The 27,972-nt window shown below is 37.1% G+C and overlaps 2 protein-coding genes across 2 annotated transcripts; one reads left to right on the top strand and one right to left on the bottom strand.

The window, feature by feature from the left end:
- Positions 1-8,903: 8,903 nt before the first annotated feature.
- LOC127076543 (FK506-binding protein 2) lies at positions 8,904-11,827 on the bottom strand. The gene is made up of 6 exons (XM_051018227.1): positions 11,653-11,827; positions 11,401-11,450; positions 10,660-10,722; positions 9,895-9,985; positions 9,250-9,354; positions 8,904-9,164 (listed from the first exon to the last, which is right to left on the bottom strand). The coding sequence occupies exons 1-6, from the start codon at positions 11,708-11,710 to the stop codon at positions 9,076-9,078; spliced, it is 456 nt and encodes a 151-aa protein (XP_050874184.1). The 5' UTR covers positions 11,711-11,827; the 3' UTR covers positions 8,904-9,075.
- Positions 11,828-15,218: 3,391 nt separating this feature from the next.
- On the top strand, positions 15,219-27,285 carry LOC127076542 (copper-transporting ATPase HMA4). Its single transcript, XM_051018226.1, has 8 exons — positions 15,219-15,651; positions 16,212-16,963; positions 17,102-17,573; positions 17,927-18,094; positions 24,392-24,646; positions 25,070-25,192; positions 25,972-26,457; positions 26,619-27,285. The coding sequence occupies exons 1-8, from the start codon at positions 15,430-15,432 to the stop codon at positions 27,009-27,011; spliced, it is 2,871 nt and encodes a 956-aa protein (XP_050874183.1). The 5' UTR covers positions 15,219-15,429; the 3' UTR covers positions 27,012-27,285.
- The last annotated feature ends 687 nt before the right edge of the window (positions 27,286-27,972 follow it).

Here is a 27,972-nt window from a genome sequence, read left to right as displayed (position 1 = left end):
TTGGCCATGTGATTTCGAGTGGTGGAATTTCCGTTGATCCTGCTAAAGTTGATGCCGTATTACAGTGGGAGACTCCGAAGTCTGCTACTGAGATACGCAGTTTTCTGGGGTTGGCTGGTTATTATCGCAGATTTATAGAGGGCTTCTCTAAGTTGGCATTGCCGTTGACGCAGTTGACTAAGAAGGGTCAAGTGTATGTGTGGGATGCAGCTTGTGAAGCGAGTTTTGTTGAGTTGAAGAAGCGGTTGACCAGTGCTCCAGTGTTGATCTTGCCTAATCCTGGTGAGTCCTTCGTTGTTTATTGTGATGCTTCTTTGATGGGTCTTGGTGGTGTTTTGATGCAGAATGGTAAAGTTGTAGCTTATGCTTCTAGACAGTTGAGGGTTCATGAGAGGAATTATCCTACGCATGATCTAGAACTTGCAGCTGTTGTATTTGTGCTGAAAATGTGGAGGCATTATCTGTATGGTTCCAGATTCGAAGTGTTCAGTGATCACAAGAGTCTGAAGTATCTGTTTGATCAGAAAGAGTTAAATATGAGGCAGAGAAGGTGGTTAGAATTACTGAAGGATTTTGACTTTGAATTGAGTTATCATCCCGGTAAGGCTAATGTAGTTGCAGATGCACTGAGTAGAAAGTCTCTACATATGTCTATGATGATGGTTCGGGAACTTGAGTTAATTGAACAGTTCCGTGATATGAGTTTGGGTTGTGAAGTTTCCGCTGATAGTGTAAAGTTGGGTATGCTGAAGTTGACTAGTGGAATTCTGGAAGATATTCGGAATGGTCAGCAAGTTGATGTCGCTCTAGTTGATCATATTACTATGGTTAACCAGGGTAATGGTGGTAATTTTGAGATTGATGAGAATGGCATCCTGCGATTTAAAGGTAGAGTTTGTGTTCCTGAGGTGTCTGAATTGAAAAAGAGTATTCTTGAAGAGGGCCATAGGAGTGGATTGAGTATCCATCCAGGTGCAACTAAAAGGTATCAAGATTTGAAGAAGTTGTTTTGGTGGGCTGGTATGAAAAGAGATGTTGCTAAGTTTGTGTATGCCTGTTTGACCTGTCAGAAGTCAAAGATCGAACATCAGAAACCGGCAGGTATGATGCAACCTTTGAAGATTCCTGAATGGAAGTGGGATAGCATTTCCATGGATTTTGTGACGGGATTGCCGAGGACGGTGAAAGGTAATGATTCTATTTGGGTGATTGTGGATCGATTGACTAAGTCGGCGCATTTCTTGCCGATGAAGATTAATCACTCTTTAGAGAAGTTGGCAGAGTTGTATATTGAGGAGATAGTGAGGCTGCATGGTATTCCATCCAGTATTGTGTCTGATAGAGATCCCAGATTTACTTCTAGATTTTGGGAAAGTTTGCAGAAAGCGTTGGGGACTAAGTTGAGGTTGAGTTCAGCTTATCATCCTCAGACTGATGGTCAGACTGAAAGAACTATCCAATCCTTGGAGGATTTGTTGAGAGCTTGTGTGTTGGAGCAGAGTGGCTCTTGGGATAGTTATTTGCCGTTGGTGGAGTTTACTTATAATAATAGTTTTCATGCTAGTATCGGTATGGCTCCATATGAAGCATTGTATGGTAGGAGGTGTAGAACTCCATTGTGTTGGTATGAATCAGGTGAGAGGGTTGTACTCGGACCTGAGATTGTACAGCAGACGACTGAAAGGGTTAAGATGATTCAGGAGAAAATGAAGATTTCTCAGAGTCGTCAGAAGAGTTATCATGATAAGAGGAGAAAGGCACTTGAGTTCCAAGAGGGAGATCATGTGTTCTTGAGAGTTACTCCGACGACAGGTGTGGGTAGAGCTTTAAAGTCTAAAAAGCTTACTCCGAGGTTTGTGGGTCCGTATCAGATTTTGAAGAGGGTTGGGGAAGTGGCGTATCGGATAGCTTTACCGCCGTCGCTTTCTAATCTGCATGATGTGTTTCATGTATCTCAGTTAAGAAAGTATATTGCGGATCCTTCGCATGTTGTTCAGTTGGATGATATCCAGGTGAGGGATAATTTGACCGTTGAGGTGTTGCCAATTCGGATAGATGACCGAGAAGAGAAGACCCTGAGAGGTAAGAAGATTGCTCTAGTGCGAGTTGTTTGGGGAGGTCCAGCTGGTGAGAGCTTGACTTGGGAGCGTGAAGATCAGATGAAGGAGTCGTATCCGGCTCTATTTGCTTGAGGTATGTTTTCGAGGACGAAAACTTCTAAAGTGGGGGAGAGTTGTAACACCCCGATTAAAATAAGAGAATTATTTAATTGAGTTAATAGTATTTTATTAATTTAATTAAATAAAGTTGAATTATTGGATTATTATTATTATTATTATTATTATTATTATAGATATTATTTATTTTAATAATAATTAAATAAATAATATAATTGGAATATGAAGAGTGGAAGGGTAAAAGTGGAATTGGGTAAAAGAGGCCAAAGGATATAACTGAAGGTTTTCATTTTCACGTATTTTGCCTCAGAGTCAGAAAAGGGAGAAGCGCTGAAGAGAAAGAGAAGGAAGAGGAAAAGGCCAAAGATTGCTCAGAGCTTCCTTCAATCCAAAGAGGTAAGGGGTCTGAACCTTATTAAACAATAATATGCTGAAAATGATGGAATATTGTATGAACGAAATTGGGATTTTAACCGAAGGAAATTCGTAAGAATTAGATGCAATAGTGTTAGAAATTGTGAGATAAAATAGGGTATGATTCGTGTTAGGTGATATGAGTGATTTTGTGTGAAATTGGGACTGTGAACGGTTGAATTGGACAGGTTCGTAGCAGAGAAAACCCATAGCAGATCTGGAAAACTGGATTCTGGTCATACGCGTATGGCACTAGGCAATACGCGTATGGGAGGGCTTAGGAAAGGGAGTTTTGGCGCTGGTACGCGCCATACGCGTGTGATACGCGTATCCCTGGATGTGGTACGCGTATGGGGTATGTCATACGCGTATGAGTGAAAGAGATGGAATTTTGAACGTGAAATGGTCTCTGGTGGTACGCGTATGGGGAAGTGATACGCGTAGCATACGCGTATGGGAATGGCCAATACGCGTATGGATTTGGCCAAGCGTGGGCAATACGCGTATGAGCATGGGCAATACGCGTATGGGCAGACTTGTGGTCTTTTCTAGCTGTTGTGGTGCAGTTTCGGTTGTTTAGGCTGAGCGAGGTAACTTAGCTGATGCATAGTATACGAGGGATCAATTCCCGTTGCTTGAGTGGTATAGATATTAGTAGAGTGCGATAATACTATGTTTGATTATGTGGCATGATGTGATATGCTCTTATGATAGAATGTGTTAATGATGATGATAATATGACTATATGATGCTGTTGTTGCTATGTTGATTATGATGAATGCTTGGTGTGCATGCATTCATGAAAGGCCGATGCCTAGTGATGAACGGACTGAGTTCCAATGATGTTGTTGACTCCGGGCTTGTTGAGAGGCTTGGTTCCTTGCGGGGAACTCGGATTCTATGGTGATGAATCTGGGAGTGGTGATCCTGTAGTGGTCACAAAATGGGTATACCGAGTCGTGTTGAGTCATGCATGGGTGTGTGCATTGCATTTGCTGTGTTGTGTTGTTGATGTTCATGAGTTTATGGATTATGATGATTATGATGAATTGTGTTGGCATATGTGAAATATATTTATATTTATATTTCTGTCGTTATATTATTATTTAATAATGTAGTTCTCACCCCTTCTGCATGTGTTTATGTTCATCTATGATGAGCAATGTGCAGATAAAGTGGAGTAGCTATTGTTGAGGTTCGAAGAATAAGTGTAGAGTTATTCTACAGAGTCAAGTCAAATGCTCTGGTCATGTGACACCGGGGATTATGGGATTCGATAGCCAAATTATCTTTATTTATGTTGTTTATGATGAATAATTGTTGGGATGTTTTGTTGAGATCATGTTGACACATTATTATAATAATTATGTTGTTGTCCGCTGCGAATTTTTAAATCAAATAAATAATATGTTTTATGTTGTGATGCGATAAGTGTTATGTTTTAAGAAATGTAAACTCTTCTACATGTTGTACTCTGATAATCAATTTAGATATGTCGTTTGGGGTAGAAGGGTGTTACAGACACCTTGTAGTTCTTTTCGACTATCTTCCCTATGCTGAGCAAATTTCTCTTTATGCCTGGTATGTACAACACATTTGAAATTACTGTCCTCTTGCCATCTTTCCTCATAATCAGAACATCACCAACACCTTCAGCTGCTAGAGTGTTGTCATTTGCAAATTTCACCATGTTCTTCATTGAGGGCTTTATGTTGACAAACCAATCTTTCCTTCTAGACATGTGTGATGAGCATCCTGAGTCCAAGTACCATTGGGCCTTGAATCTCTCTTAATCTTTTGTTGTAACCATCAGTAACGTCTCTTCTTCTTCATGTTTCGTCAGCTTTGCATAAGTTTCTCGATTCTTCTACTTTTCTGGACAATCACTAGAATAGTGACCATACTTCTGACAATTGTAACACTGAATGTGACTCTTGTCTGGCTTTTGACCACCACCTTTTTCTCTACTTGCAACACCACCTATTTGATTGCCTTGGTTTCAGGATTTTCTCTTATTCAACCAGTTTCCTTCTTGTTGATTTTGACCAGTCTAATTATTGTAGGCTCTATTCCAACTTCCTTTACCTTTTCTTTCTTTTACTAATTGAGCATGCAAAGCCATATCACTCTTCGACTTTCCTGCAACTCTTTCAGCCATTCTTTGTTCATGAGATTCAAGTGTCCCTTGAAGCTCTTCCTTTGTCAGTTTTGACAAATCCTTCAGCTCTTTTATGGGTACTACCACGTGGTCGAACTTTGGAGTCAACGACCTCAAGATCTTTCCAACAACAGATCTTGATGGCAACACTTCTCCACATACCTGAAGGAGAATAGCGATCCAAAACGTAACGGAAATTAAAAAATTCTCCTTTAGTGATCCTTACGAACGGGCATGATCAGTGATATAATCGTTACCTCTTGTGGTGATTGAAACCCTAAATGTAGATCGAAAGAGTGATCACGAACGTTGAATGGTGACAATGCCTCAACTTAGTCCACACGAACAAATTCCTTCAGTCTCAATGATAACTGCTACGAATGAAGGCTTTGAGTGAGAGAGTGAGAGAGAGAAAAGAATTTTTCATCTAATCTAATGCTTCTGCACAAGGATTTTATTTATATAACCATTTGTGTGGGCTACAAGCTAAAAAGTTCACTTAAGTGTATGTGGTCCATATCTTATGATATACCACAATCACTTAAGCGCGTGGTACCTTACCATATTTCATATTCTACTTAAGTGCATCGTACCTTACGATATTCTACAATTCACTTAAGTGTACCATACCTTACGGTGTTCCTTATTTACTCTATCTCTCATCAATCCGCCATTTTGTGTGTGACCCTGTAGGTTCTCGCGACATTGGTAATTATATTAAATCACGTATTTAACATAATAAATAATGAGCAGTATCTAGCAACACATTACTGCTACCCAAGACACAAAAATGTCATATGATCTGACAAATCCTTTTGTGATAATACTTATGTATATAATTACCCTTTTGCCCTTATATATATATATATTGAACACAATGCATATATCGTGTCATCCTTGTCCAGTTCAATATTGGGCCCTTAGACATTTATCCTGTTACGCATGATGGGCAAATTCCATCTAGGTCACTCATGTCCCTCAACATGTTTCGTGGAGTATCCATCAACTGTCTTTATGGTCATCTAGTTACGGACAATGTTTAATCAGCAATAAGGCACTCGACTCTACATCTAGGGTCCATAGTGGTTTCAGGTCGAAGGGTGGTATACACCACTATCCCCATGAGAATAACTTATGACACTTTGTATAACATTTTATATAGTATTCTCATAGCGGGTCAATCCAGTATAAATATTACTCTTAATATTCATACCTATGTTTAAGACTTGATAACTCCTTTCCAAGGGAAAAACCCAACCTTTCAAGGTTTTTCACATACCCAATCATCTTGAGCACACGGGAACCTACAAGGCCCGCATCAACTAACTTGCCTTGAAAAAGGGCTTTTGAAACTTCAAACCTTTCATGCCTTGCCTGCTCTTTATAGAGCATCTTCAGATGTTCGATCATATCGAACGCTGCCACGTTCTCATGTTACTTTTGCAACTCTGAGTTCATGGTAGCTAGCATGAGGCAAGCAGTTTCATCAGCATCATCGACGTGCTTCTTATAAACATCTCTTTCTGCCTTAGGTGCAGAACTATGAGGTTCCTCTTCAGGAACAGGTTTCTCTAAGACATACAACTTTCTATCATGTTTGAGGACAATCCTCAGATTTCGGTGTCAATCCAAAAAAATTGTCCCAGACAATTTTTCCTTATCAAGGATTAAGCGTAAAATGTTGTTAGAGGTGTTCATTTTCATGGTAATCTACATGAAAAATATGAAAATATAAGTATCACTAAAATAACATATTTAATTAGGCTTTTAATTAAATATGCTCCCACTATTTTACTCAAAACAAATGACCCTCATCATTTGATTCAGAAAATTCTGTTGAAAGATTTTCTAGTGGGTCGAGATCCACATTTCGCTTTGTTTTAAGTCCGCGTAGGCGAATTACATAAAATTGGGTTATATAGGTAGGAACTCCTTCCAATTGTATCTAATACAACTCTCGAATATTTTAGTTGGGTGAATAACTCCTTATTCCAATCCATCACATGGATCATTTCCAATTCTTACTTCTAAACATATATAATCTTATTATAATTTGTTTAGTTAAGTTTGACCCATTGTTTTAGCAATTGGATATTACAATTATCCCATCGCACCTTACTAATATAGAACATGCACTTCGCGTAGGCGAAACCTACATTATTCGATACTAAAGTCTTGATGAGTGCTAAAACTTGGAAAGTATAAACTTAATATTTAATTTGGGGGAATTTACAATTATTCTGATCTCACCGGCTTATTTATCATATAAATCGTCTCTCACATGCATCAACATACATTCACATGCATCAACATATATACAAAGTTAAACAGTTATGACCCCTAGCGCAGTTGTTGCATTACTTTGTGTCAAATGCATCATTTTGTGTCAGTGTGTTGAAAGAGGCGAATCACAGGTTCAAAAGTGGGGACCAATGATCGTCCGGGGTTCAGAAGTGGGGACCCGGGGTTCAGAAGTGGGGACCCGGGGTTCAGAAGTGGAGACCCAATTTGAATAAGAAACCATTGTTTAGTGGACAGGATCAATAACAAACATTTGATGTTTAAATTGGTATCACATGCACGGAGTCGAGTTGTGAGTCACATTACAAACTTAAAGGTCATGTGAGTTTATTGTTGTGTTGTTGTGTAAATTGAATGTGTACGGTTGATTATGTGATTTAAGCTACCCTTGTATTCATTTACACCGTTAATAAATTTAAGTGTATTATCACCCCTTTCTTGTTTGTTTTGTGTTGCTTTGTACATTGTTGTACAGATACTCATGAGGAGTAAGCGCCGTTGTGAGTTAGAAGAGGACTTTAGAGCTTTCTTTGTTTTCTTTAATCATTTTATCGTTGTTTAGTTGAAACTATTGCTCTGATTTGTAACATCGGAGAACGGTTCGTTTAATTTGTTTTGCGTTAATGTTTGAATTTTGTTAATTTCATTAATTACTTTATTTGAAGAGGTAAATGAAGTTTTATTGAGTTTCCCTGCGAGTTTTGAAAGCAATTCAAAAGTATGCATGTTACGTTTGAGTAACATTATAAAATGTTGATTTTATTTCTTAATTATAAATTGGAATTTTAAGATGTTACAAATAATTAGAAACAACATGACTCAGTTGTTGGCGGGGTTCTCAAAGTCCATAGGGATGTGCAACGCAAGGGTGGCAGAATGTTAGGGCTTATATTTCGGAGCAAAGGGTTTCAAAAGGTGGAAATTTAAATAGATTCAAAGGAAATTCACAATGTGCTTTTGCAAGAGAGTTATATGAATGAAATAAGATTGGCGTATGAAATAAGATTGGCGTTGTTTCGCAAATTCACAAGGAATTGGGACAAATTATGGAAGTTAGAGTGGTGCACATTCATCACAAAGCTAGGAGTTGGGACAAATTATGGAAGTTAGAGTGGTGCACATTCATCACAAAGCGTATTCGGATATTGGTTAAGAAATTAAAAAAATAAATTGAGTATTTTTAAGAGATTAAAGTATATATTTTTTCTAAAAATTAACAAATATCCCGGACCACCGGTTAGCGACCTTTTATTTATTTATTCATTTTAATCCTTTATTTTTTAATTTTTATTCAGCTTTTTAAATGCTATAAATCCAAAATCCTTATGAGTCATGTATCTTCATTGTAAAGCTTTACATATAATGTTCCTACTATAATAAACAATGTACCGGTGCTTTTTTTTTTAAATAAATTTTGCTATATATGAACTGGCCAACGCAAAAACTAATTGCACATACATGAATTGTATCCTTAAAATCAACACTCGCAAAAATATGTGTTCAATTCTCATTTCTCATAAATAATATTTTCTAAAAACTTAGACACTAGTTACTTGAATTTTGATATACAGCCTCAAATGAAAGAATGACTAATATTCAACAATTAAAAAACACTCCATAATAAACCAAAACAAACAAAGAAAAAGATCATAGATCAAAACGAATTTTTAATAAAATATAATGTATAGTAAAACGAATACTTAAGCCAAAAAATTAATACTAAAATTGTAAGATATGGACCCCAAAAGTTAATACTTTGTATCTACTGTGTTCCCATTGTTGAACATATTATAAGGATTACCATGAAACTTAAACCAACTCAATTGCAAGAAATCAATAGACAGGCAAGCGAATGAAAATTCTTAGGAAAGCTAAAAAATACCAAATAGATGTATTTAAGTTATAGGGTACAAGAGAAAAATCTTTCTAAACTAGCTTCACTTAAAGGTTACACAACGAAAACTTGGTGTTGAAAGCATTATTAAGAAACAAGAGTAAGCTAGTTGATTTGTCTAGTTGATTTGTCTAAAATTCAGAGGAGGTTGGTTTTTCTTCGCTTAAGCTTTTGTCATTCACTCCCACAAGCTCAGTGTCAAATATAAGTGTTGCGCCACCTGTAGATAATAATTTCACTATCTTGAAATATGAAAGAGGTTTTAGCTCTCGAGCAATACTATCATTATCAATGTGAAAAATTACCTGGAATAGTTGGTGGGGAACCCTGTTCTCCGTAGCCAAGTTTTGCTGGGATTTTCAGTTTTCGCTTCTCACCAAGACACATTCCCAATAATCCTTGGTCCCATCCTGCAAAGAAGAAGAGCAATCATGTAATCATCTATATTGAAGATCTCCCATCATAAACCAGAACTTTGTAATAAAACTAAATCTTACATGCTTGCATGATTATGTAAATACACGCATGCGTGTTATGATTATAAACTATAGCACGGGAATCTGGTGGCCAGAAAATTTAAATGATGATAAGAACATAAAAACTGAAGAAACGAGGGTGTGTTTTTCTATAGGAATAGTTCAAATCATCAAGTATCACTTCCCATTGGATTAGTTTGTCATTTCAATTTACTTACTTTTTATGTGTTCGTATGGGACGGGTACTTCAATGTAATTTTTATGGAATTTTTATCGCCTTTAATTATCAAAGTAATTTTTGGACTATTTCACGTTAGATAAGATCTCATGATAATAATATGCATCAACTATAAAGCCAGCACAGCTGCTGCTTCATTATCACCGTTACTGATAATGAAACCGGAAATTAAAAATAAATATAAATAAATAAAAAACAAAAAAAGAAACTAGAGTTATTTGGGGCTGTTTGTATACCTTTGATCACTTGACCACCACCAAGCTCAAAATCAATTGGATTATTTCTTTCAAAGCTAGAATCGAATACAGTTCCATCGGTGAGTTTTCCCTGCAAAGACAAGTGAACATTCAATTTATAGGAACATGATAGACAAAAATTAAGTGAATACATTACTCCTCATCAGTCATCACAAGAACAAATGAAATGGTTGTAAAATTAATAGCAAAATTCCTCAAAGGTTTTTTTCTGAACACTCTAAATAATGGATTGATGTCAACAGAATGTAGGCTACACAATTAATACCGCACAAAATGGCTCTAGATGATTTCCGGTTGTGATTGTGAGTATGTTTATACAGGTGCTGATAGAACAGAGGAAAGGTAGAATAGAATGGAGGAAATTATTTTATTAATGAATATGAAAATAACAAAGAAGTTCCAGAGCTACTGCTCCTCAGTAAAATTATCTTTGTTAACTAACACATCCCCATCATCACTTGTGGGGTCCGATTCATTCCTATCAGGTGCCTTACCTTTTTACTCCAAAGACCAACGTCCTCCCTTATTAAATTTCATGAACATTTGATGTTTCTCCAGTCTGGATGGTCTTATTAGAGTAAAGCAAACTTATTAGTTACCTACTACTTAATCTCCCATCTTCCTTTCCATTCCCTTCATTTTCTTTTGGTTCTTTGATCCTTCCCCTCTCCCAAACAATCCCTTCAGGTTACTACTTACGCTATTTTCATGGAAGATATCATAAGTTCATACGAAATTACTCACCCGGTAGTGTACTTTCACTTTATCACCTTTGTGTGCCTGAACTTCACATGATGCTGGTTTATACTGCAATGACAAAGAGTATAAATAGTGAGCAATAATAAGCAATCAAAATAGCCTTGCTTACGTATTATCATTGATGAAAAGTAATTGCATCATAGGAAGGGAAAGATCATTTCTAATCTCTACAACAAATTACCTAACATTTAGTAGCTGTTTTACTACTAGCAAGGCTTTTTACCATACTATACACAAATCAGGTTACAAAGACACATATCACAAATGTCTAAGGAGTTGTCTTTCATAAAATTTACAAGTTTGCAAATACTCGTTCTGACCCCAAGGAAACTATAATCTATGGAGTACAGACACCGGAAACACGACACCGATACCATGGTTTTAAATTGCACTTCGCAACCGCATTGGACCGCAATTGCGGTGTGATTTAAGATCATGCGTCCGGGCAAATTAGAAACCACATCAGAAATTTTCACCTGTATTTTTTTTTTGAAGTTTTTTCACAAAATCTCAAAATTTCATAATCCCAAAACTCAATTTACTTCCTTTGTAATGAAAAATCTTAACATTTGTATGTCCAACCCCTCTCAATTAAAATCCACATTGCAACAGCCACGATGTGCATCGACCGCAATCGCAACACCCGCAATTTAAAATCATGACTGAAACATCGAAATCGGTAACAATTTTTAAAAAATGAATAAATTAAAGGTAATCACAACACACCTTAACGCCAATCTGCAACTCCGTTACATCAGCAACATTCTTCGCAGCAACTGACACACGCAAACGAAAAAAATACACAACATCAGAAACCAAAACTAAAAATTCAATGGAAAAATCGTAGAAATTGATGAATTGAAGGGCAAAATTAACTAGATCTGAAAAAATATAGATCGAAATGAATAAGCATATAAAGAGGAAATTGTGTGATGTGATATGTGAAGAATGGAAACAATGAATCATGTAGAATAATACCTAATGCTGATGCAATGATGAAGACGGTGAAGATGAGGAAAATTGAAAATGGCTTCATCGTGTAGCTGAGAAGGTTTTCTTTTTACAAAGTCATTCAGTGGAGTCTTTGATTTAGCTGCAGTTATAAATTGCATCGAAATGAGGTTCGACCGGGTCGGGTTTATTGTTTGTTGTTATTGCAGGCCACCGGTTATAAAATACTCTTAACAAAAGTGTTATAATTAAATTATGTGTAATTTTTTAATAAATTTTATATAAAAAAGTTAATTCAAAATAGTTAGTTAATATATTCATTAGATGTGGGAAGAAATAAAGATTAAACGTAATACAATGTCTCTATAGATTAATTTTATTCAATTATTTAAACAAATTATAATATTCTATAATGTCGTACCGTTATTTTAAAATTAAATATATGATTTGATTGGATATACGTTTGTGATTGGTTGATAATGTAAAAATATTTTATAATATAGTCTTTTTTTTCAAAAAAAATAATAGTTGAAATTATTTTAAACTATTTTTTATAAATTAAAAATTTAATTTAAATATTAAATAATATTAAAACATAATTAAAATCGTATAATATTTTAATAAAATATATCTTAAAAATCATCAAAATAACTTTTCAAAATTTTGAAATCTAAAAAAAATTATAACAAAATAATGAAATACCTTGAATAATATTTTATAAAAAAATTATTTAAATTAAGTTTTTTTATTTAAAGACTTTTTTTTAAAAAAACTGAAACTATCTAACTTTATGCTATTAATATCTTAATTGTTTATATTTTATAAAAATAATTAAAAATATTATCAACGATGTGCCAAAAAGTAGGCGCACCTCGAACCATCACATTGGTAACGATGAACGGGCCGGGGATTACCCAGATGATCCTCTTCATTTGATGCATTTTTCTATCACATTTGATTTTATATGTATTAAAACAACAAGTGGGTTATAAGAGGGGTCACAAAGCAATATCTAAATAAGAGGACATTCTATAAACCACTTATCAAAAATATCTTTCCTAGCCTCCTTTGAGTCAGCTTCCATAAGCCGGTGGGTCTCTTATGAGTCACCTTAATTATTTCTTTAACGGTATATTAGAAGGGGTAACACACCGCTTAACTTATAGGCTCTCAAAAGGACATCAGATGCATCTTTAAGTAGATTGCCCTCTTGTGTTAAATTATACATCTTGTAAGCATAAGATCCAGAATCTTATAGGAATTGATTATGGCGCCAAAACATAAAAAATTTATCAGAGCATTGGTAGGTAGCCCAGGATCTATGGAGCAAATTTTAGCGTGAGCCTTTTCATTTAGATGAATGATCAGGAAGAATCTGTCATTTAATTGTTTCACGTTATCTGAATAGATGTCAAACATACAGGCACACCAGGGAAGAGATATAAAGTCATGCGTGATCCCTCACTGAAGCAAAGATGTTACGCTAAACCTAAAAAATATGGAAATGGATGTCTTGATCGTCCCGTTGTATTCACACCAATATTAAAATACTTTTATGTAAGCCCAACTCATTGGGTGTAGTTGTGAATGGGGGATCACCGAGTGATTTAAAATGCCAACCTAAAATGTGTTGAAGGGGAGACATGAACCTATCAAAGAGAACAATCACTCATGAAGAGGGATAACACACCATCATACTTATTACACACCCTCTTATTTTTCTTATGGATAAGCACTCTCAGTCAGTCTAGACCTCATCTCAATAAATACTCGTTCTAAACAACCCTTCGAGGTGAAAGTAAAGGTTGCATCCAATGTCTTCTGATCCACTCATACTAAAGAAATATGTGACACATGGTAGGTGGAATATCCATTCTAAAGAACAACAGAAAAAGGAAATATGAAGAGTCATCACTCTGGTCAAACACGCCAACAACAAGAATTCAAATGACAAAGAGATAAAAAAAACTCATTCTCCTAAAAACTCTAAAAAGGAAGCGAAAGTAAGAATAAGACGTCGGTTTTACCTTAAACGAAATAGGTTGGTTATCCGTGAGTATCAAAGTCGTCGAACGAAGATCACATATGAGCTTAACCAAGATGTTGAAACAGAAGATCTTGCGAGAAAGAACGAAGTTGGCAAGATAGAAAGAAGATCTTTTACAAGTCGCGAATGACAAAAAGGAGAAAAATGATGCTTCATAGATCTTTTATATATGCATATACCACTGAGGATCGTACGATCCACTGTGTTCCACCAACAGTCGAGATTTCATCGAAGGCTATGCAAACTACTCAACTACCATAAGAAAGAGGAAACAACATTACCAACTAATACATATACACGTGTTAGTTATTTCTCCTATAACGTTACTTACTACAAAAAAGACATTTAATGTGCTCGTTGCTAAAAACAGTGACGTCCAATAAGGGCTCTTTATCTTCTCATGTCAATCAACTGGCATGTGACTATGATGTATACTATAAATCTTCGTCTTGCAAAGAAGGGATAAGGGCTCAAAGAGTAACTATTTTCGGTCACCCACAAGGCCTAAGACGAAAGGCTCATAGTCGGAGCATGGAAGCACATGCAAGAAACATGTGCACATCTACCCTCTCAAAGGGTAGTTAGTTTCGCCTTCGAAGCATTATCATTTGTTCAAATCAATCCGACGACTGACCGTGATCCACGTTGCACTCTCCGCTTTCGGTTCAAACGACTTTCATTATATAAGATAAAAAGTGAGAGATAAAGAGCATCATTCTTAGGTATTCAAATCCATTCTCACTATTTCGTCTCTTTTTATCCTCCGATTAATTTAAATGTTGGAGTGATAACCTTACAGATCAACTCTCACTTCATCAATCCAAAATTATATTTCTCTGTTCATTAAACAAGTCTAATTTCTTAGAAAACTATTTTATTAAAAAAAAGACTTTATTAAACCCTCTATTTTCATATGACAAATGTCTTACCATTAAATATAATTTAAATTCTTGCAAAAACTTTATTCTACAAATTGAAATCTCAATTAATTTCTCTTTGAAAAAAATCTAACTTTTTGTGTACATAATAAATGTGGAGTTGCACACATTATTTCCACATAATATGAGTTAAAATAAGAATATTTACCTTTTATACGTTATTATTTTTCTCTTTGAAAAAAATCTAACTTTTTGTGTACATAATAAATGTGGAGTTGCACACATTATTTCAACATAATCTGAGTTAAAATAAGAATATTTACCTTTTATACGTTATTATTTTTCATAAAATGGGATGCTTTATTATTTTCTAAGCTAGCGTTCATAAAATTCTCGTCATATTATTCTTTTTTCGATCAAATGTCGTCATATTATTCGATTCAACAAATAAAATTCAGTGTTTGAAAATGTTAATACTACGCTAGTAAGAAAAAATATAATCCACTAAGAAAAACAAACAATCAAAATACCGAATAAGCCCCTGTTTTCGTAAAGCATCAACCTCCTCCACTAGCATAAGGAATAAAGGGGCAGAATCGGTAAAGTGACCACTTTTGGTGGGAAAAAGTCACAACTCACAAGTCGTTACCAATTCAAAAGTTTAAACCACGATTCCAGCTTCATTCCAAAACCAAACTGACGCACGCAGTCACGTACTCTCCATTATCTCTCTTCTCGTTACATCCGTAGCTATAAACCCTACAAAACAAAAAGTTCTCCCTCTTTTTCTTCACCTTCGATTCCAAAACCTATTTTCTCTTTCGCTCCAAATTCTCAACTCGTCTTCATCTCTTTCTATTGTTTCTCTTCGATTGGAATATGGAAGATGACGGAGTTGACGATGTGAAGATTCCTCTGTTGCAATCTGTAGAAGAAAACGTCGTCGTTCGGACGGTTACGTTCCAAATTAGCGATATCAAGTGCGCTTCCTGTGTTAATTCTATTGAATCGGCGCTTGCGAATCTTAACGGCGTTAAAAATATTGCAGTTTCGTCACTCGACGGCCGTGCCGCCATCAAATTCGTTCCCAAACTCATAACTGTAAGCCACACAATCATCATCAGTATTATTATTGTTATGTGGTTACTGTTATTATTATTACTGTTATTATTATTATTATTATTATTATTATTATTATTTAGTATTAATTATTACATATATGCGTTTATTCCTAATAAAATTTCAACATTTTACTTTTAGTTCAGGTAAGATTATCGTGTGAGTAGTTTATTCCCTGTTTAGTAGACTTAAAATTTTGAATGATTTTTTTGCAATTAGAATATTATATAAAAAAATCTGATTAAAAAATAGTCAAAATTTGATTTCTATGTCCAAATTTATTGTTGATTTTATTTTTAGGTTTTGACTATAAAAAGAGTGAAATTTTGGGCACTACATAGTTTTGTAGTTTTGTAGAAATTAAAAGTTACAACAGAGGACTAAAACTGAAATGTTGAAACTTTAACCTATATTATTACTATATGAATTTCATGATTTATTCACTATTGTTCACATAGGCGTATCTAGTATTTATGTTGCATGAAGGTTTTTGTATTGAAATATGGATTCATGTTAAGGTAATGAATTATTTTTTAATGTAGGCAAAAAGAATAAAAGAACGTATAGAAGAGAGTGGGTTTAAGGTTAATGAGGTTCATGATCATGACCAAGACATATCTGTGTGCCGAATCAGGATTAAAGGAATGGCATGTACAAGTTGTTCTGAGTCTGTTGAGAAGGCACTTCAAATGGTTGATGGAGTGAAAAGGGCAATAGTTGGTTTAGCTTTGGAGGAGGCAAAAGTGCATTATGACCCTAGCCTTGCTGATCCTGAAAAAATAATTGAAGCTATAGAAGATGCCGGTTTTGGAGGAGAACTTATTAGTTCTGGGAATGATGCGAACAAAGTTCATCTAAAACTTGAAGGGATTGATACTGAAGAAGATGCTAATGTGTTAGTGTCTTACCTTGAGTTAGCTGCAGGTGTGAATCGTGTTGAAATGGACTTTTCTGAACTTATAGTCACGATTAGCTATGTTCCCGATATTACAGGTCCGAGAACTCTTATTCATTGTGTTGAGGAAGCTAGCCGTGGTTCCAAGGTGTATCAAGCAACTTTGTACTCTCCTTCAGGACAAAGAGAACGGGATAAAGTGAATGAAATTCGCATGTATAGAAATCAGTTTTTGTTCAGCTGCTTGTTTTCTGTACCTGTGTTTGTGTTTGCCATGGTGCTTCCCATGCTTCCTCCATATGGCAACTGGTTGAACTATAAGCTTCATAATATGCTTACTCTTGGGTTGTTTTTAAGATGGATCCTTTGCACGCCCGTGCAGTTCATAGTTGGAAAAAGGTACTATTATTATACGAATAACTGTTTACAGACTTTAGTCCACCTAATAGCCAGATGATGGTTTAAAATGTATCTGTTTTCTATATATACATGTTTGTATAATCGTTTTACAATGGCTATTGTTATTACTGTTATTAGGTTCTATGTTGGATCATATCATGCACTGAGGAGAAGATCTGCTAACATGGATGTTCTGGTTGCGTTGGGCACTAATGCTGCTTATTTTTACTCATTATATATTGTAATTAAAGCGCTGACTTCAGATACATTTCAAGGACAAGATTTTTTTGAGACCAGTTCCATGTTAATATCCTTTATTCTATTAGGAAAATATTTGGAGATTGTGGCTAAAGGGAAAACATCAGATGCTTTGGGAAAGCTAACACAACTTGTTCCTGATAAAGCTTATTTAGTAGTAATTGACACTGATGCAAACATCATCACAGAGACAGAAATTGACACTCAACTTATCCAAAAGAATGACATAATTAAGATTGTGCCTGGGGCTAAAATTCCTATCGATGGTATTGTTATAAAAGGGCAAAGCTATGCAAATGAAAGTATGATCACAGGGGAGGCTAGACCCATTGCCAAAAGTCCAGGAGACAAGGTATTATACACGCATTAGAAGCCTTGACTTGTTGTATTTTTTTATGTTACGAATTAGCAGATTAGGAGAAATAGCAGATCAGGAGAAATCCAACAAATTAATGGCAAACACATTAATGTAGGTGTGTAAGAAGGTGTGACCAAAAAATGAGAGAGTGAATGTAGTCTGATGTTATTGTAAACAGAGAGAGACACATTGGATTGACATCTTCCTCTCCTTTTTTCATCGGAAGGGGGATCTAGGGAAATATGTACAATCTCTAAAAAAATCCAAGTCCCGGTGGTTTAAATTATGTAAGAGTAGCATGATAGAGTGCTGAGAACATTTTTTAATTTTTCAAATGTGTTTCACAGGTTATCAGTGGAACAATCAATGAGAATGGCTGCTTGTTGGTTAAAGCTACACATGTTGGATCAGACACTGCCCTTTCTCAAATTGTTCAACTCGTAGAAGCTGCTCAGCTTGCCAAAGCACCAGTTCAAAAACTTGCGGACGATATTTCACGGGTTTTTGTTCCAATTGTGAGTATTTGTTTCTTAACTATACTTTTCTGTGCTGGTTGATGCGTGGAGTTGGATCTGAAATTAAGCATTTGGAATTGAACCTTGCAATTCCAAAACTATCTTGTTTGGCCTCATTCGAAAGAGAGCAAAAGAACTGGTTTTTAAATCAAATCAGTCCTTATTACTAGAAACTATGGTGATAAATTTATCTATAAATAGTAATTAGAGTGAAATCCTGTTAAGTATGCCACACATGACACAACAGTTGTGTAAGTGTAACCGAGAATTGCTGTTCCAATTCCATGGAACTGAAAAACAATCTGTTCACTTATAATTTTTTATATATTTGATCCGAACTACGACCCTATGAATTGAAGTTCCAAGTGTCAAAGCTAAAAGTTAAAAAATGATATTTCGTATCTTATTCTTGATTATTATCTTTGTCTTGTTGCCTATAAATTTAAGAAACCATTGTTGTTGGCAAAGTCCAACTAACATTGCTGTTGGCACCACCGCCATTGGTAACCTCTGATTATTGTCACTGTTGATTCCCTCTAACTATATGTATGATTATGGAGAACAAACTACTTCAGTGATAAGCATGTATTGGGAGGGAATTTTCTTATTGGTGATGAGGAATTTTAGCTCATGACATAAATTTTCTTAACCGGGTTGGGTTTTATTTGTTTTTATCTTGCATGTGGCGTGAATAGAATCATTTCAGTTTTGGGTTATAGGAATTCTGGCTCATGTAAAAGCATTTCAAGATATGACATGTCATTTGTTCCGCAATGAACTTTCCTATTTCTTGCCATTTTTTGTCTATATGTCAATATTATTGGACTAAAAATGAAGGGATAATAAAGATACTCATTTTATCTCTTAACTGACATCAGCATTGCTATGATAGTTGCAATATATTATCCCTGTGGTGATGCTTACTCTGTGGTGGCATTCTGATGGAGAGGAGGAGACACAGTTGGGCCTGGACTCTAACATCAGGCCTAAGATATGGAGAGTGTATGAGAGGAGGCGTGGGAAAGCAAGAGAGAGAAAGGAGTAGGAAAACACGTGTGCATGGGATGCATGAGGAGTGAGGTCAGCTGAGTATATTAAGACAGTTAGAGGAGAGAGAATGGGTAGGCAAGTATTCTGTTATCATGGATTCACTCTTGTGAATTGAGGCCTTGTGGCTATAGGGAATTGATAGTCTGTTATCAATTTACGTTTCCTATTATTGCTAGCTACCATTACTATTTCTTGCTGCTTGTAATTGTTACTCATCTTATAAACAATTACCTTTGCTCCTTTGTTCTTAATTTTCTATTTACTGTTTCATTAATCCCACCAAATTGGTCCGACCTACCGGATCAATAACCCCTCAGAAATCTCGCAACTGTAGATGCCAAGGAAACCTAAGATGGGTGACCGTATAGATGCGTTGGAGACCCAGATGGGAAGTGTTAATGCGACGTTACAGGAACTTGCGTTGCAGCTGCAACAACAGAGTGCTGTACTGACTGCACTCAGCAGACAGATGGGGAAGAAGGTTGTGCCTCACGCGGAAAACTCGAACGATGATGCATCATCACAGAGTGAGTCTCGCTTGGCTGGAAAGAAGGTGAAGCTGCCGTTGTTTGAAGGAGAGGATCCAGTTGCGTGGATCACACGAGCTGAGATCTATTTCGACGTACAAAACACTTCTGAGGATATGCGTGTGAAGCTATCTCGTTTGAGTATGGAAGGTGCTACCATACATTGGTTTAATTTGCTTATGGAGACAGAGGACGACCTCACGTGGGAGAAGTTGAAGAAAGCGCTGATTGCGCGCTATGGAGGTCGGCGTTTGGAGAACCCGTTCGAGGAGTTATCAACTCTGAAGCAAACGGGGAGCGTCGAGGAGTTTGTCGAAGCGTTTGAGTTGCTATCATCACAGGTGGGCCGGTTGCCGGAGGAACAATACTTAGGGTACTTCATGAGTGGTTTGAAGCAACCCATCCGTCGCCGGGTAAGGACTCTGAATCCTCAAACTCGGATGCAAATGATGCGAATGGCGAAAGATGTGGAGGACGAGCTGAGAGAAGAAGACGATGATGGTTCGCGTACCTACAGTAAGAAGATAGTGGGCCGTAGTGAAGCGAATGGGCTCGGGTTTAAATTCCGAACCGGGTTTAATTCGACCCAGAAGGAAGTAACGAAGGGGGTGAGTTCGGGTTGGAACAACCCGGCAAGAAAAACCGGGTCCGTAGGGTCCAACATGAATTCCTCGTCATCGCTGAGTTCGACGGGAAAGAAATCTGATTCTGAGCGGCGAAGTGGGGGCTCTGAACGTTGGAAAGGGGTGCGAAATGAAGAGATGGAGGAGAGGCGAGCTAAGGGTTTGTGTTTTAAGTGTGGCGGAAAGTACCATCCGACGTTGCACAAATGTCCTGAGCGCTCGATACGTGTGTTGATACTTGGAGATGGAGAAACGATGAATGAAGAGGGTGAGATTGTGGCGCTGGAGGAGGAAGAGACAGAGGATGAAGAAGAAGTTGAAGCAGAATGTAAGATTATAGGGGTCCTGGGTAAGATGGGAGAGCACCATACCATGAAAATTGAAGGGAAGCTTACTAATGTAAATGTTGAGGTTCTCATTGATAGTGGTGCTAGTCATAGCTTCATTTCTCCTGAATTGGCTATGGCGTTGGGGCTGACAATTACACCTACTAGGGTAAAAAGAATCAAGCTGGGTGACGGTCACAGGGTGTTGTCCGAAGGTATATGCAGAGCAATCAAATTGACACTGGGATCTAAAACGTTCACCATTGATGCCTTGGTGTTGGAGCTGGGTGAATTGGATGTGGTGTTGGGAATCTCGTGGCTGAGTACGCTTGGAAAGGTCATAATGGACTGGAAGGATCTATCTATGCAGTTTTGGCATAAAGGAGAAGTGATTACCTTGCAGGGACGGAAGGAAAGACAAATTCAAAAAGGATGTCTTAATGCTTTTTTGACAGGAAGAGAAGGTGAGATGGGCAAAAGTGGATGGTGGCAAGGTAAAGAAGAAATTCAAGGTACAGAGGAAGAAACAATGGTGGAGGTTTTAAACCTGTACCCTGAGGTGTTTAAAGACAAATTGACTTTGCCTCCCAGGAGGGAGCAGGTGCACAGAATCACTCTTTTGCCAAATCAAGGTCCTGTCAATGTGAGACCTTATAAGTACCCCCATCATCAGAAAGAGGAAATTGAGAGGCAGGTGGCAGAACTGTTACAGGCAGGGGTCATAAGATCCAGTATGAGCGCTTTTTCGAGTCCGGTGATTTTGGTTAAGAAGAAGGACCACACGTGGAGGATGTGTGTGGATTATAGAGCCCTTAACAAGGCTACTATACCTGACAAATATCCGATTCCAATTGTTGATGAGCTCTTGGATGAATTGTATGGTTCAACAATTTTCTCCAAAATTGATCTAAAAGCAGGTTACCATCAGATACTGGTTCAAGAAGAAGATGTACACAAAACTGCTTTTAGAACTCATAATGGTCATTATGAGTATCTCGTCATGCCTTTTGGGCTAATGAATGCGCCTGCTACGTTTCAAGCGACAATGAATGACATTTTCAGGCCCTTTCTGAGGAAATTTGTGCTAGTATTCTTTGATGATATTCTGGTGTACAGTAGGAATGTTCAAGAACACGGTAAACACTTACAACAAGTGCTGGCAGTGCTGGTCAGTAATTGTTTTGTGGCAAACAAATCCAAATGTAAGTTTGGTTGTTCTCAAATTGATTATTTGGGGCACATCATCTCTGGAGCAGGGGTAGCCGTCGATCCTGGAAAGATAAAATGTATCTTAGACTGGCCCAGTCCTAAGAATGTGAAAGGCGTGAGAGGATTTTTGGGTCTCACGGGATATTACAGGAAGTTTGTTAGAGACTATGGTAAAATTGCCAGGCCTCTAACTGATCTCACAAAGAAGGACAATTTCCTTTGGAGTGAGAGTGCCAAAGAAGCTTTTGAGAAATTGAAAAGAATCATGACCACTCCTCCTGTTTTGGTGCTCCCTGATTTTTCCTTACCGTTTGAAGTCGAATGTGATGCTGCAGGGAGAGGTGTGGGAGCAGTGTTGATGCAAAGGAGACAGCCCATTGCCTACTTCAGTAAGGCCTTATCTGAGAATAACTTGGCAAAATCTGTGTATGAGAAGGAATTGATGGCTTTGGTCCTAGCCATACAGCACTGGAGACACTATTTATTGGGTAAGGAATTTGTGGTTTACACTGACCACAAGAGCCTTAAACATTTTTTACAGCAAAGAGTGTCCTCTCCTGACCAACAGTGTTGGCTGGCTAAACTCTTAGGGTACCAGTTTGAGGTAAAATACAAACCGGGCTTGGAAAACAAAGCAGCGGATGCGTTGTCAAGGTGCTTTGATGAAGGGGAATTAGCTTCTATGTTACATACACCAAACTGGCTGGAGAGCAGTAGGTTACTGCAGGAGGTGAAGAAGGATAATGAGGTGAAGAAATTAACAGAAGAGGTGGAAAAGAATCCACAATCCAGACCTGGTTTTACTCTGCAACAGGGTGTGTTGATGTATCATGGTCGCTTGGTAATAGGACCAAATTCTCCCTCTATTCCTTTACTACTAAAGGAGTGCCATAACACTCCCATGGGGGGCCATTCAGGATTCCTCAGAACCTACAGGAGGATATCTGAAAATGTCTATTGGAGGGGTATGCAAAGGACCATTAGAGACTACGTGAGGGCCTGTGATACCTGTCAGAGACAAAAGTATGCAGCCACCACTCCTGGGGGTCTGTTGCAACCGTTGCCGATACCGAATGCTGTTTGGGAGGATATCTCCATGGACTTCATTACTGGTCTACCTAAGTCCAAGGGATACGAGGCAGTGTTTGTGGTGGTTGATAGGCTGTCCAAATATAGTCATTTCATCTTAATGAAACACCCTTACACAGCAAAATCTGTTGCAGAGGTTTTTGTGAGGGAGGTGGTTCGGCTACATGGAATACCCAATTCCATTGTCAGTGACAGAGACCCGTTGTTTGTGAGTTATTTCTGGAAAGAGTTGTTCAAATTGCAGGGGACTGCACTCAAAATGAGTTCATCTTACCATCCGGAGACAGATGGACAAACAGAGGTCATTAACAGATGCCTTGAGAGCTATCTAAGGTGCTTTGCAGCTGAACAGCCTAAATCGTGGTCTTACTGGATTCCGTGGGCAGAATACTGGTACAACACGACCTATCATGTCTCTATAGGAAAATCTCCTTTTGAGGTGGTATATGGGAGGCAACCACCCAAGTTATTGAGATTTTTGAGCAATGAAACCAAAGTGGCAGCAGTGGCTTTGGAACTGAAGGACAGAGATGAAGCACTCAACCAGTTGAAACTACATTTACTGAAAGCTCAACAACAAATGCAGTCCTATGCTAACAAGAAGAGGAGGGATTTGAAGTTTGAAGTCGGGGAATGGGTGTTTCTGAAATTGAGGCCTCATAGGCAGCAGTCTGTAGTCAAAAGGATTAATCAAAAACTTGCAGCTCGTTTTTATGGTCCTTTCCAAATTATAGCGAAGATAGGTGCAGTGGCCTACAAATTGCAGTTGCCTGACCAGTCTAAAATTCACCCGGTCTTCCATGTGTCTTTACTTAAAAAGGCAATTGGGGATTACCAAGTGCAAGGGGAGTTGCCTAAGGAGTTGGAGGTCGTACTAGATGATGAGATATATCCTATGCAGGTGTTGGGCAGTAGGGTGACAGTTCAAGGGGGCGTTTCCACTCCTCAAAGTTTAATTCAGTGGAAGAACAGACCTGCCGAGGATGTAACATGGGAGGATGATGCTGTACTCAGGGGGCAGTTTCCGGATTTTAACCTTGAGGACAAGGTTAATTTGGAAGGAGGGAGTATTGATGGAGAGGAGGAGACACAGTTGGGCCTGGACTCTAACATCAGGCCTAAGATATGGAGAGTGTATGAGAGGAGGCGTGGGAAAGCAAGAGAGAGAAAGGAGTAGGAAAACACGTGTGCATGGGATGCATGAGGAGTGAGGTCAGCTGAGTATATTAAGACAGTTAGAGGAGAGAGAATGGGTAGGCAAGTATTCTGTTATCATGGATTCACTCTTGTGAATTGAGGCCTTGTGGCTATAGGGAATTGATAGTCTGTTATCAATTTACGTTTCCTATTATTGCTAGCTACCATTACTATTTCTTGCTGCTTGTAATTGTTACTCATCTTATAAACAATTACCTTTGCTCCTTTGTTCTTAATTTTCTATTTACTGTTTCATTAATCCCACCACATTCTTAGGTGGTTGTTATAGCACTCACAACTTGGCTGGGGTGGCTCATTCCTGGGGAAGCAGGTTTTTACCCTAAACATTGGATACCAAAAGGAATGGATGCATTTGAGCTTGCTTTGCAGTTTGCAATTTCTGTGTTAGTCGTTGCTTGCCCATGTGCTTTGGGTCTAGCTACACCAACTGCAGTCATGGTGGCTTCAGGCATAGGTGCTTCTCAAGGAGTGCTCATCAAAGGTGGAGATGCACTGGAGAAGGCACACAAGGTAATGATATTTCAATTTCCAGTTGCTTCATATCTTCAGTATTATGTAAATTGTTCTCACATTAGGAGAATATACTAATTCGAAGTTTGTAAATATTATAATTTTAACACATCATGTGAACCTTTCCCTCTAGTTTCGTTTATCAGGATTTAAATGTTTGAACCATGATGACCAGATACTGAAGGGTAAACAACATTCAAAATTTCTGGTGTTATTTGTGCAGTTTGCACTAAAATCATCGTCAAAGCCATAATTTTTTGGGGGTGCTAAGATTGCCCTGTTTCACTTTTCATTGTATCTAAGACATTCATGTTGTGCATAATCTAGTAGTGTTCATATGATACTAATCTGCAACACATTCCTAAAATTTCACCGTGCTTTATTAAAATAAAATCCTATTCATTGTTCCCAACTTCGATGCAGGTAAAGACTATTGTATTTGATAAGACTGGGACACTAACAGTTGGGAAGCCAGCAGTAGTCAGTGCAGTGCTGTTTCCTGAATTTTCCATGGAGGTGTTATGTGACATGGCAATTTCGGTAGAGGTATTTTGTTATGTTGCATACTGTGCTTATTTGGATAGCTGCAAATTTTATGTAGTCTTATTCTTATTAACATTTTTAGAACATGTGCGAAAGATATTGAAGAATACAGAAAAAGAAATCAAATTTAGTTTTTATTTCGCAAAAGCTAAAAAAATTGTTTGGGTTAATTTCAAGTGCTTCTATTGTAAAATAGGTACTACCAAATAAATATAAAGAAAAACAAAGAACAAAGGTACTTTGTCATTCATTAAGGAGATTTGGGAAAAAAATTCTAAATAGTGTGTAGTCCTCGGATTTTGATATCATACTTGTTTAATGGATTGAGAATAAAAGCCTTGGTGCAATGGTCGTAGTTGCTGCCGTGGTCCGAGTAGTGGAATCAGCATCTTGCAGATAGATGTCAAATAACACTGCAATAGATCTGTAACATTTTCACCCTTCCCTGGATCCTTCTATAGAGAGAGAACTATAGTTTTTACTAACCAAATCATAGTTACAAAGTAACCACCAACTTTTCCTATGAATAATGTTTGTCGGATTACCTGGTTGGCAACCTGTGATGTGGTCTCTCCACCCAACCATGTTTTTTCATCCACACTCGACCAATGTAATATTGACCAATGTAATATTGGTAGAGCTATATAGAATCAGGTTCCAATTTTGTTTAGTGAAATGAAAAACAAGAACAATTTTCAATGATACTGAATCTTTTCCAATCTATATATCTTAGTTAACACTTCTCCATAATAAGTAAGCTAATTATATGTACACATTTTTAGGCAAGTAGCGAACACCCCATAGCAAAAGCTGTTGTGGCGCACGCAAAAAACCTTCGCAAGAAGTTTGGTTCTTGCCCTGAGGAAGTGCCAGATGTTGTTGATTTTGAGGTACACATGGGAGCCGGGGTAAGTGGAAAAGTTGGTGATAAAACAGTTTTAGTTGGAAACAGGAGACTCATGAATGCTTGTAATGTTAAAATATCTTCTGCGGCTGAAAAGTACATCTCTGAAAACGAGAACCTGGCTAGAACTTGTGTTTTAGTTTCAATTAATGGAAAGATTGCCGGAGCATTCTCTGTATCTGATCCGGTAAAGCCAGAGGCTAAACGTGTTATATCATTTCTCCGCTCCATGGGTATCACAAGCGTCATCGTGACCGGAGATAACCATGCTACTGCAACTGCTATTGCAAATGAAGTTGGTATTGACCAGGTCTTTGCTGAGACAGATCCAGTAGGCAAAGCTGATAAGGTGAAAGAATTGCAGGTAAAGCTTCTGAGCCAGCTATATGAAAATCAATGCTAAAACCAGTTTTTTTTTTCTTTTCAATTTGATATGATGAACTAATGTAATTGACACATCTTGATAATCTGACAAAAATACAAACACTTTCTGGTTTCTGATTTTTCAATTAAAACTGGATACAGATGAAGGGAATGACTGTGGCAATGGTAGGTGATGGAATAAATGACTCTCCGGCTTTGGTTGCTGCTGATGTCGGTATGGCTATAGGTGCTGGAACTGATGTAGCTATAGAAGCAGCTGATATAGTTCTGGTCAAAAGCAATTTGGTAGATGTGATTACAGCCATAGATCTCTCTAGAAAGACCATGTCTCGTATCAGACTGAACTACATTTGGGCTCTTGGTTACAACATTTTAGGCATGCCAATTGCTGCTGGTGTTTTGTACCCATTTACCGGAATCAGATTGCCACCATGGCTTGCTGGTGCCTGTATGGCTGCATCTTCTCTTAGTGTGGTTTCTTCATCTCTTTTACTGCAGTTCTATAAAAAACCTTTTCATGTCGAATCCATTTAATGCCATATTTTTTACTTTGTAGTTCAACTTGACGGTCCACATTTTGTCCACTTTAAAAAACCTAGGTGTAACTTTTGATCACCCAATTGATGTAATTAAATTTTTGTTGTTATTTCTTAGAAATAGCTGAGACTAATGTTCAATTTTTCTGGCGATTTGTTGTGCATCTTGCCTTTATCAAGGGAGATGAGTTGATTATCATGTTTTGCAATTTACAAAGGATAATAAGCAACTAACCTAGAGTTGGAAAAGTAATACATATGTATTATGGATCTTTTTTATTTGTTTATTTGAGTTTATATGCTAACATAAATGTATTGTGATTACTTTTAATTTTAGATGTATAAAAATGTGATCTTTATACTTGATCATGTACTTAAAAAAAATCTCGTAAAATTGAAAGATACTAGTTGCAATAAATATATATATTTCTATAACATTTAGTTGTAAAAATTTATATAAGTATGAACAGAATATCATGAGTTAATAAAATAAAGAAAATGATAATATATTTGATGGCCGATCTCATCTAATCTAAGCATCAGTTTTATATATTTTTTAAATTAATTGAATATATTTTGGTATCTAGCAATGGTTTATTTAAGGAGAAAAAAGATTATGCATTTCACGGTGTAAAATATTTTTACACTTTCAATTAATCAGCCCGTCAAATCACACATTTAATTTTAAAATATTGATATGATATGGCCGAACTTTATAATTCTATTGAATGATTGTGAGAATTTGGATAAAATCAAATACTATTTTTTAAAAGAATTGTGGTAACGTCTAACTTAACATTTTTATTTTTATTTTTATTTATAAATATATTTCATTCTATGCGAGAATTTAAAGGCTTCTTGCCCCAAATTGAACGCAGAGAAGCACTCCAATTCCCTTTGCCATCATCCCCTTAAGTCAAACAAACTTCTACAGCCACATACATCCAACTCATCGGTTG

This window comes from Lathyrus oleraceus, chromosome 4 (assembly GCF_024323335.1).
Source record: "Lathyrus oleraceus cultivar Zhongwan6 chromosome 4, CAAS_Psat_ZW6_1.0, whole genome shotgun sequence".
In the NCBI taxonomy this organism is placed as follows: domain Eukaryota; kingdom Viridiplantae; phylum Streptophyta; class Magnoliopsida; order Fabales; family Fabaceae; genus Lathyrus; species Lathyrus oleraceus.
The sequence above is the reverse complement of the archived record's forward strand: the minus strand, read 5'-3'. Positions and strand labels throughout refer to the sequence as shown.

What these genes read in the sequence shown, in the direction of transcription:
- LOC127076543 (XM_051018227.1), bottom strand. Translation starts at nt 11,710, where the DNA reads ATGAAGCCATTTTCAATTTTCCTCATCTTCACCGTCTTCATCATTGCA. An exon ending in AGTTGCAGATTGGCGTTAAG is followed by an intron (nt 10,723 to 11,400) that starts GTGTGTTGTGAT and finishes TTGTCATTGCAG; the next exon opens with TATAAACCAGCATCATGTGA. An exon ending in TGGTGGTCAAGTGATCAAAG is followed by an intron (nt 9,355 to 9,894) that starts GTATACAAACAG and finishes TCTTCTTTGCAG; the next exon opens with GATGGGACCAAGGATTATTG.
- LOC127076542 (XM_051018226.1), top strand. Translation starts at nt 15,430, where the DNA reads ATGGAAGATGACGGAGTTGACGATGTGAAGATTCCTCTGTTGCAATCT. An exon ending in CAGTTCATAGTTGGAAAAAG is followed by an intron (nt 16,964 to 17,101) that starts GTACTATTATTA and finishes TACTGTTATTAG; the next exon opens with GTTCTATGTTGGATCATATC. An exon ending in CACTGGAGAAGGCACACAAG is followed by an intron (nt 24,647 to 25,069) that starts GTAATGATATTT and finishes ACTTCGATGCAG; the next exon opens with GTAAAGACTATTGTATTTGA.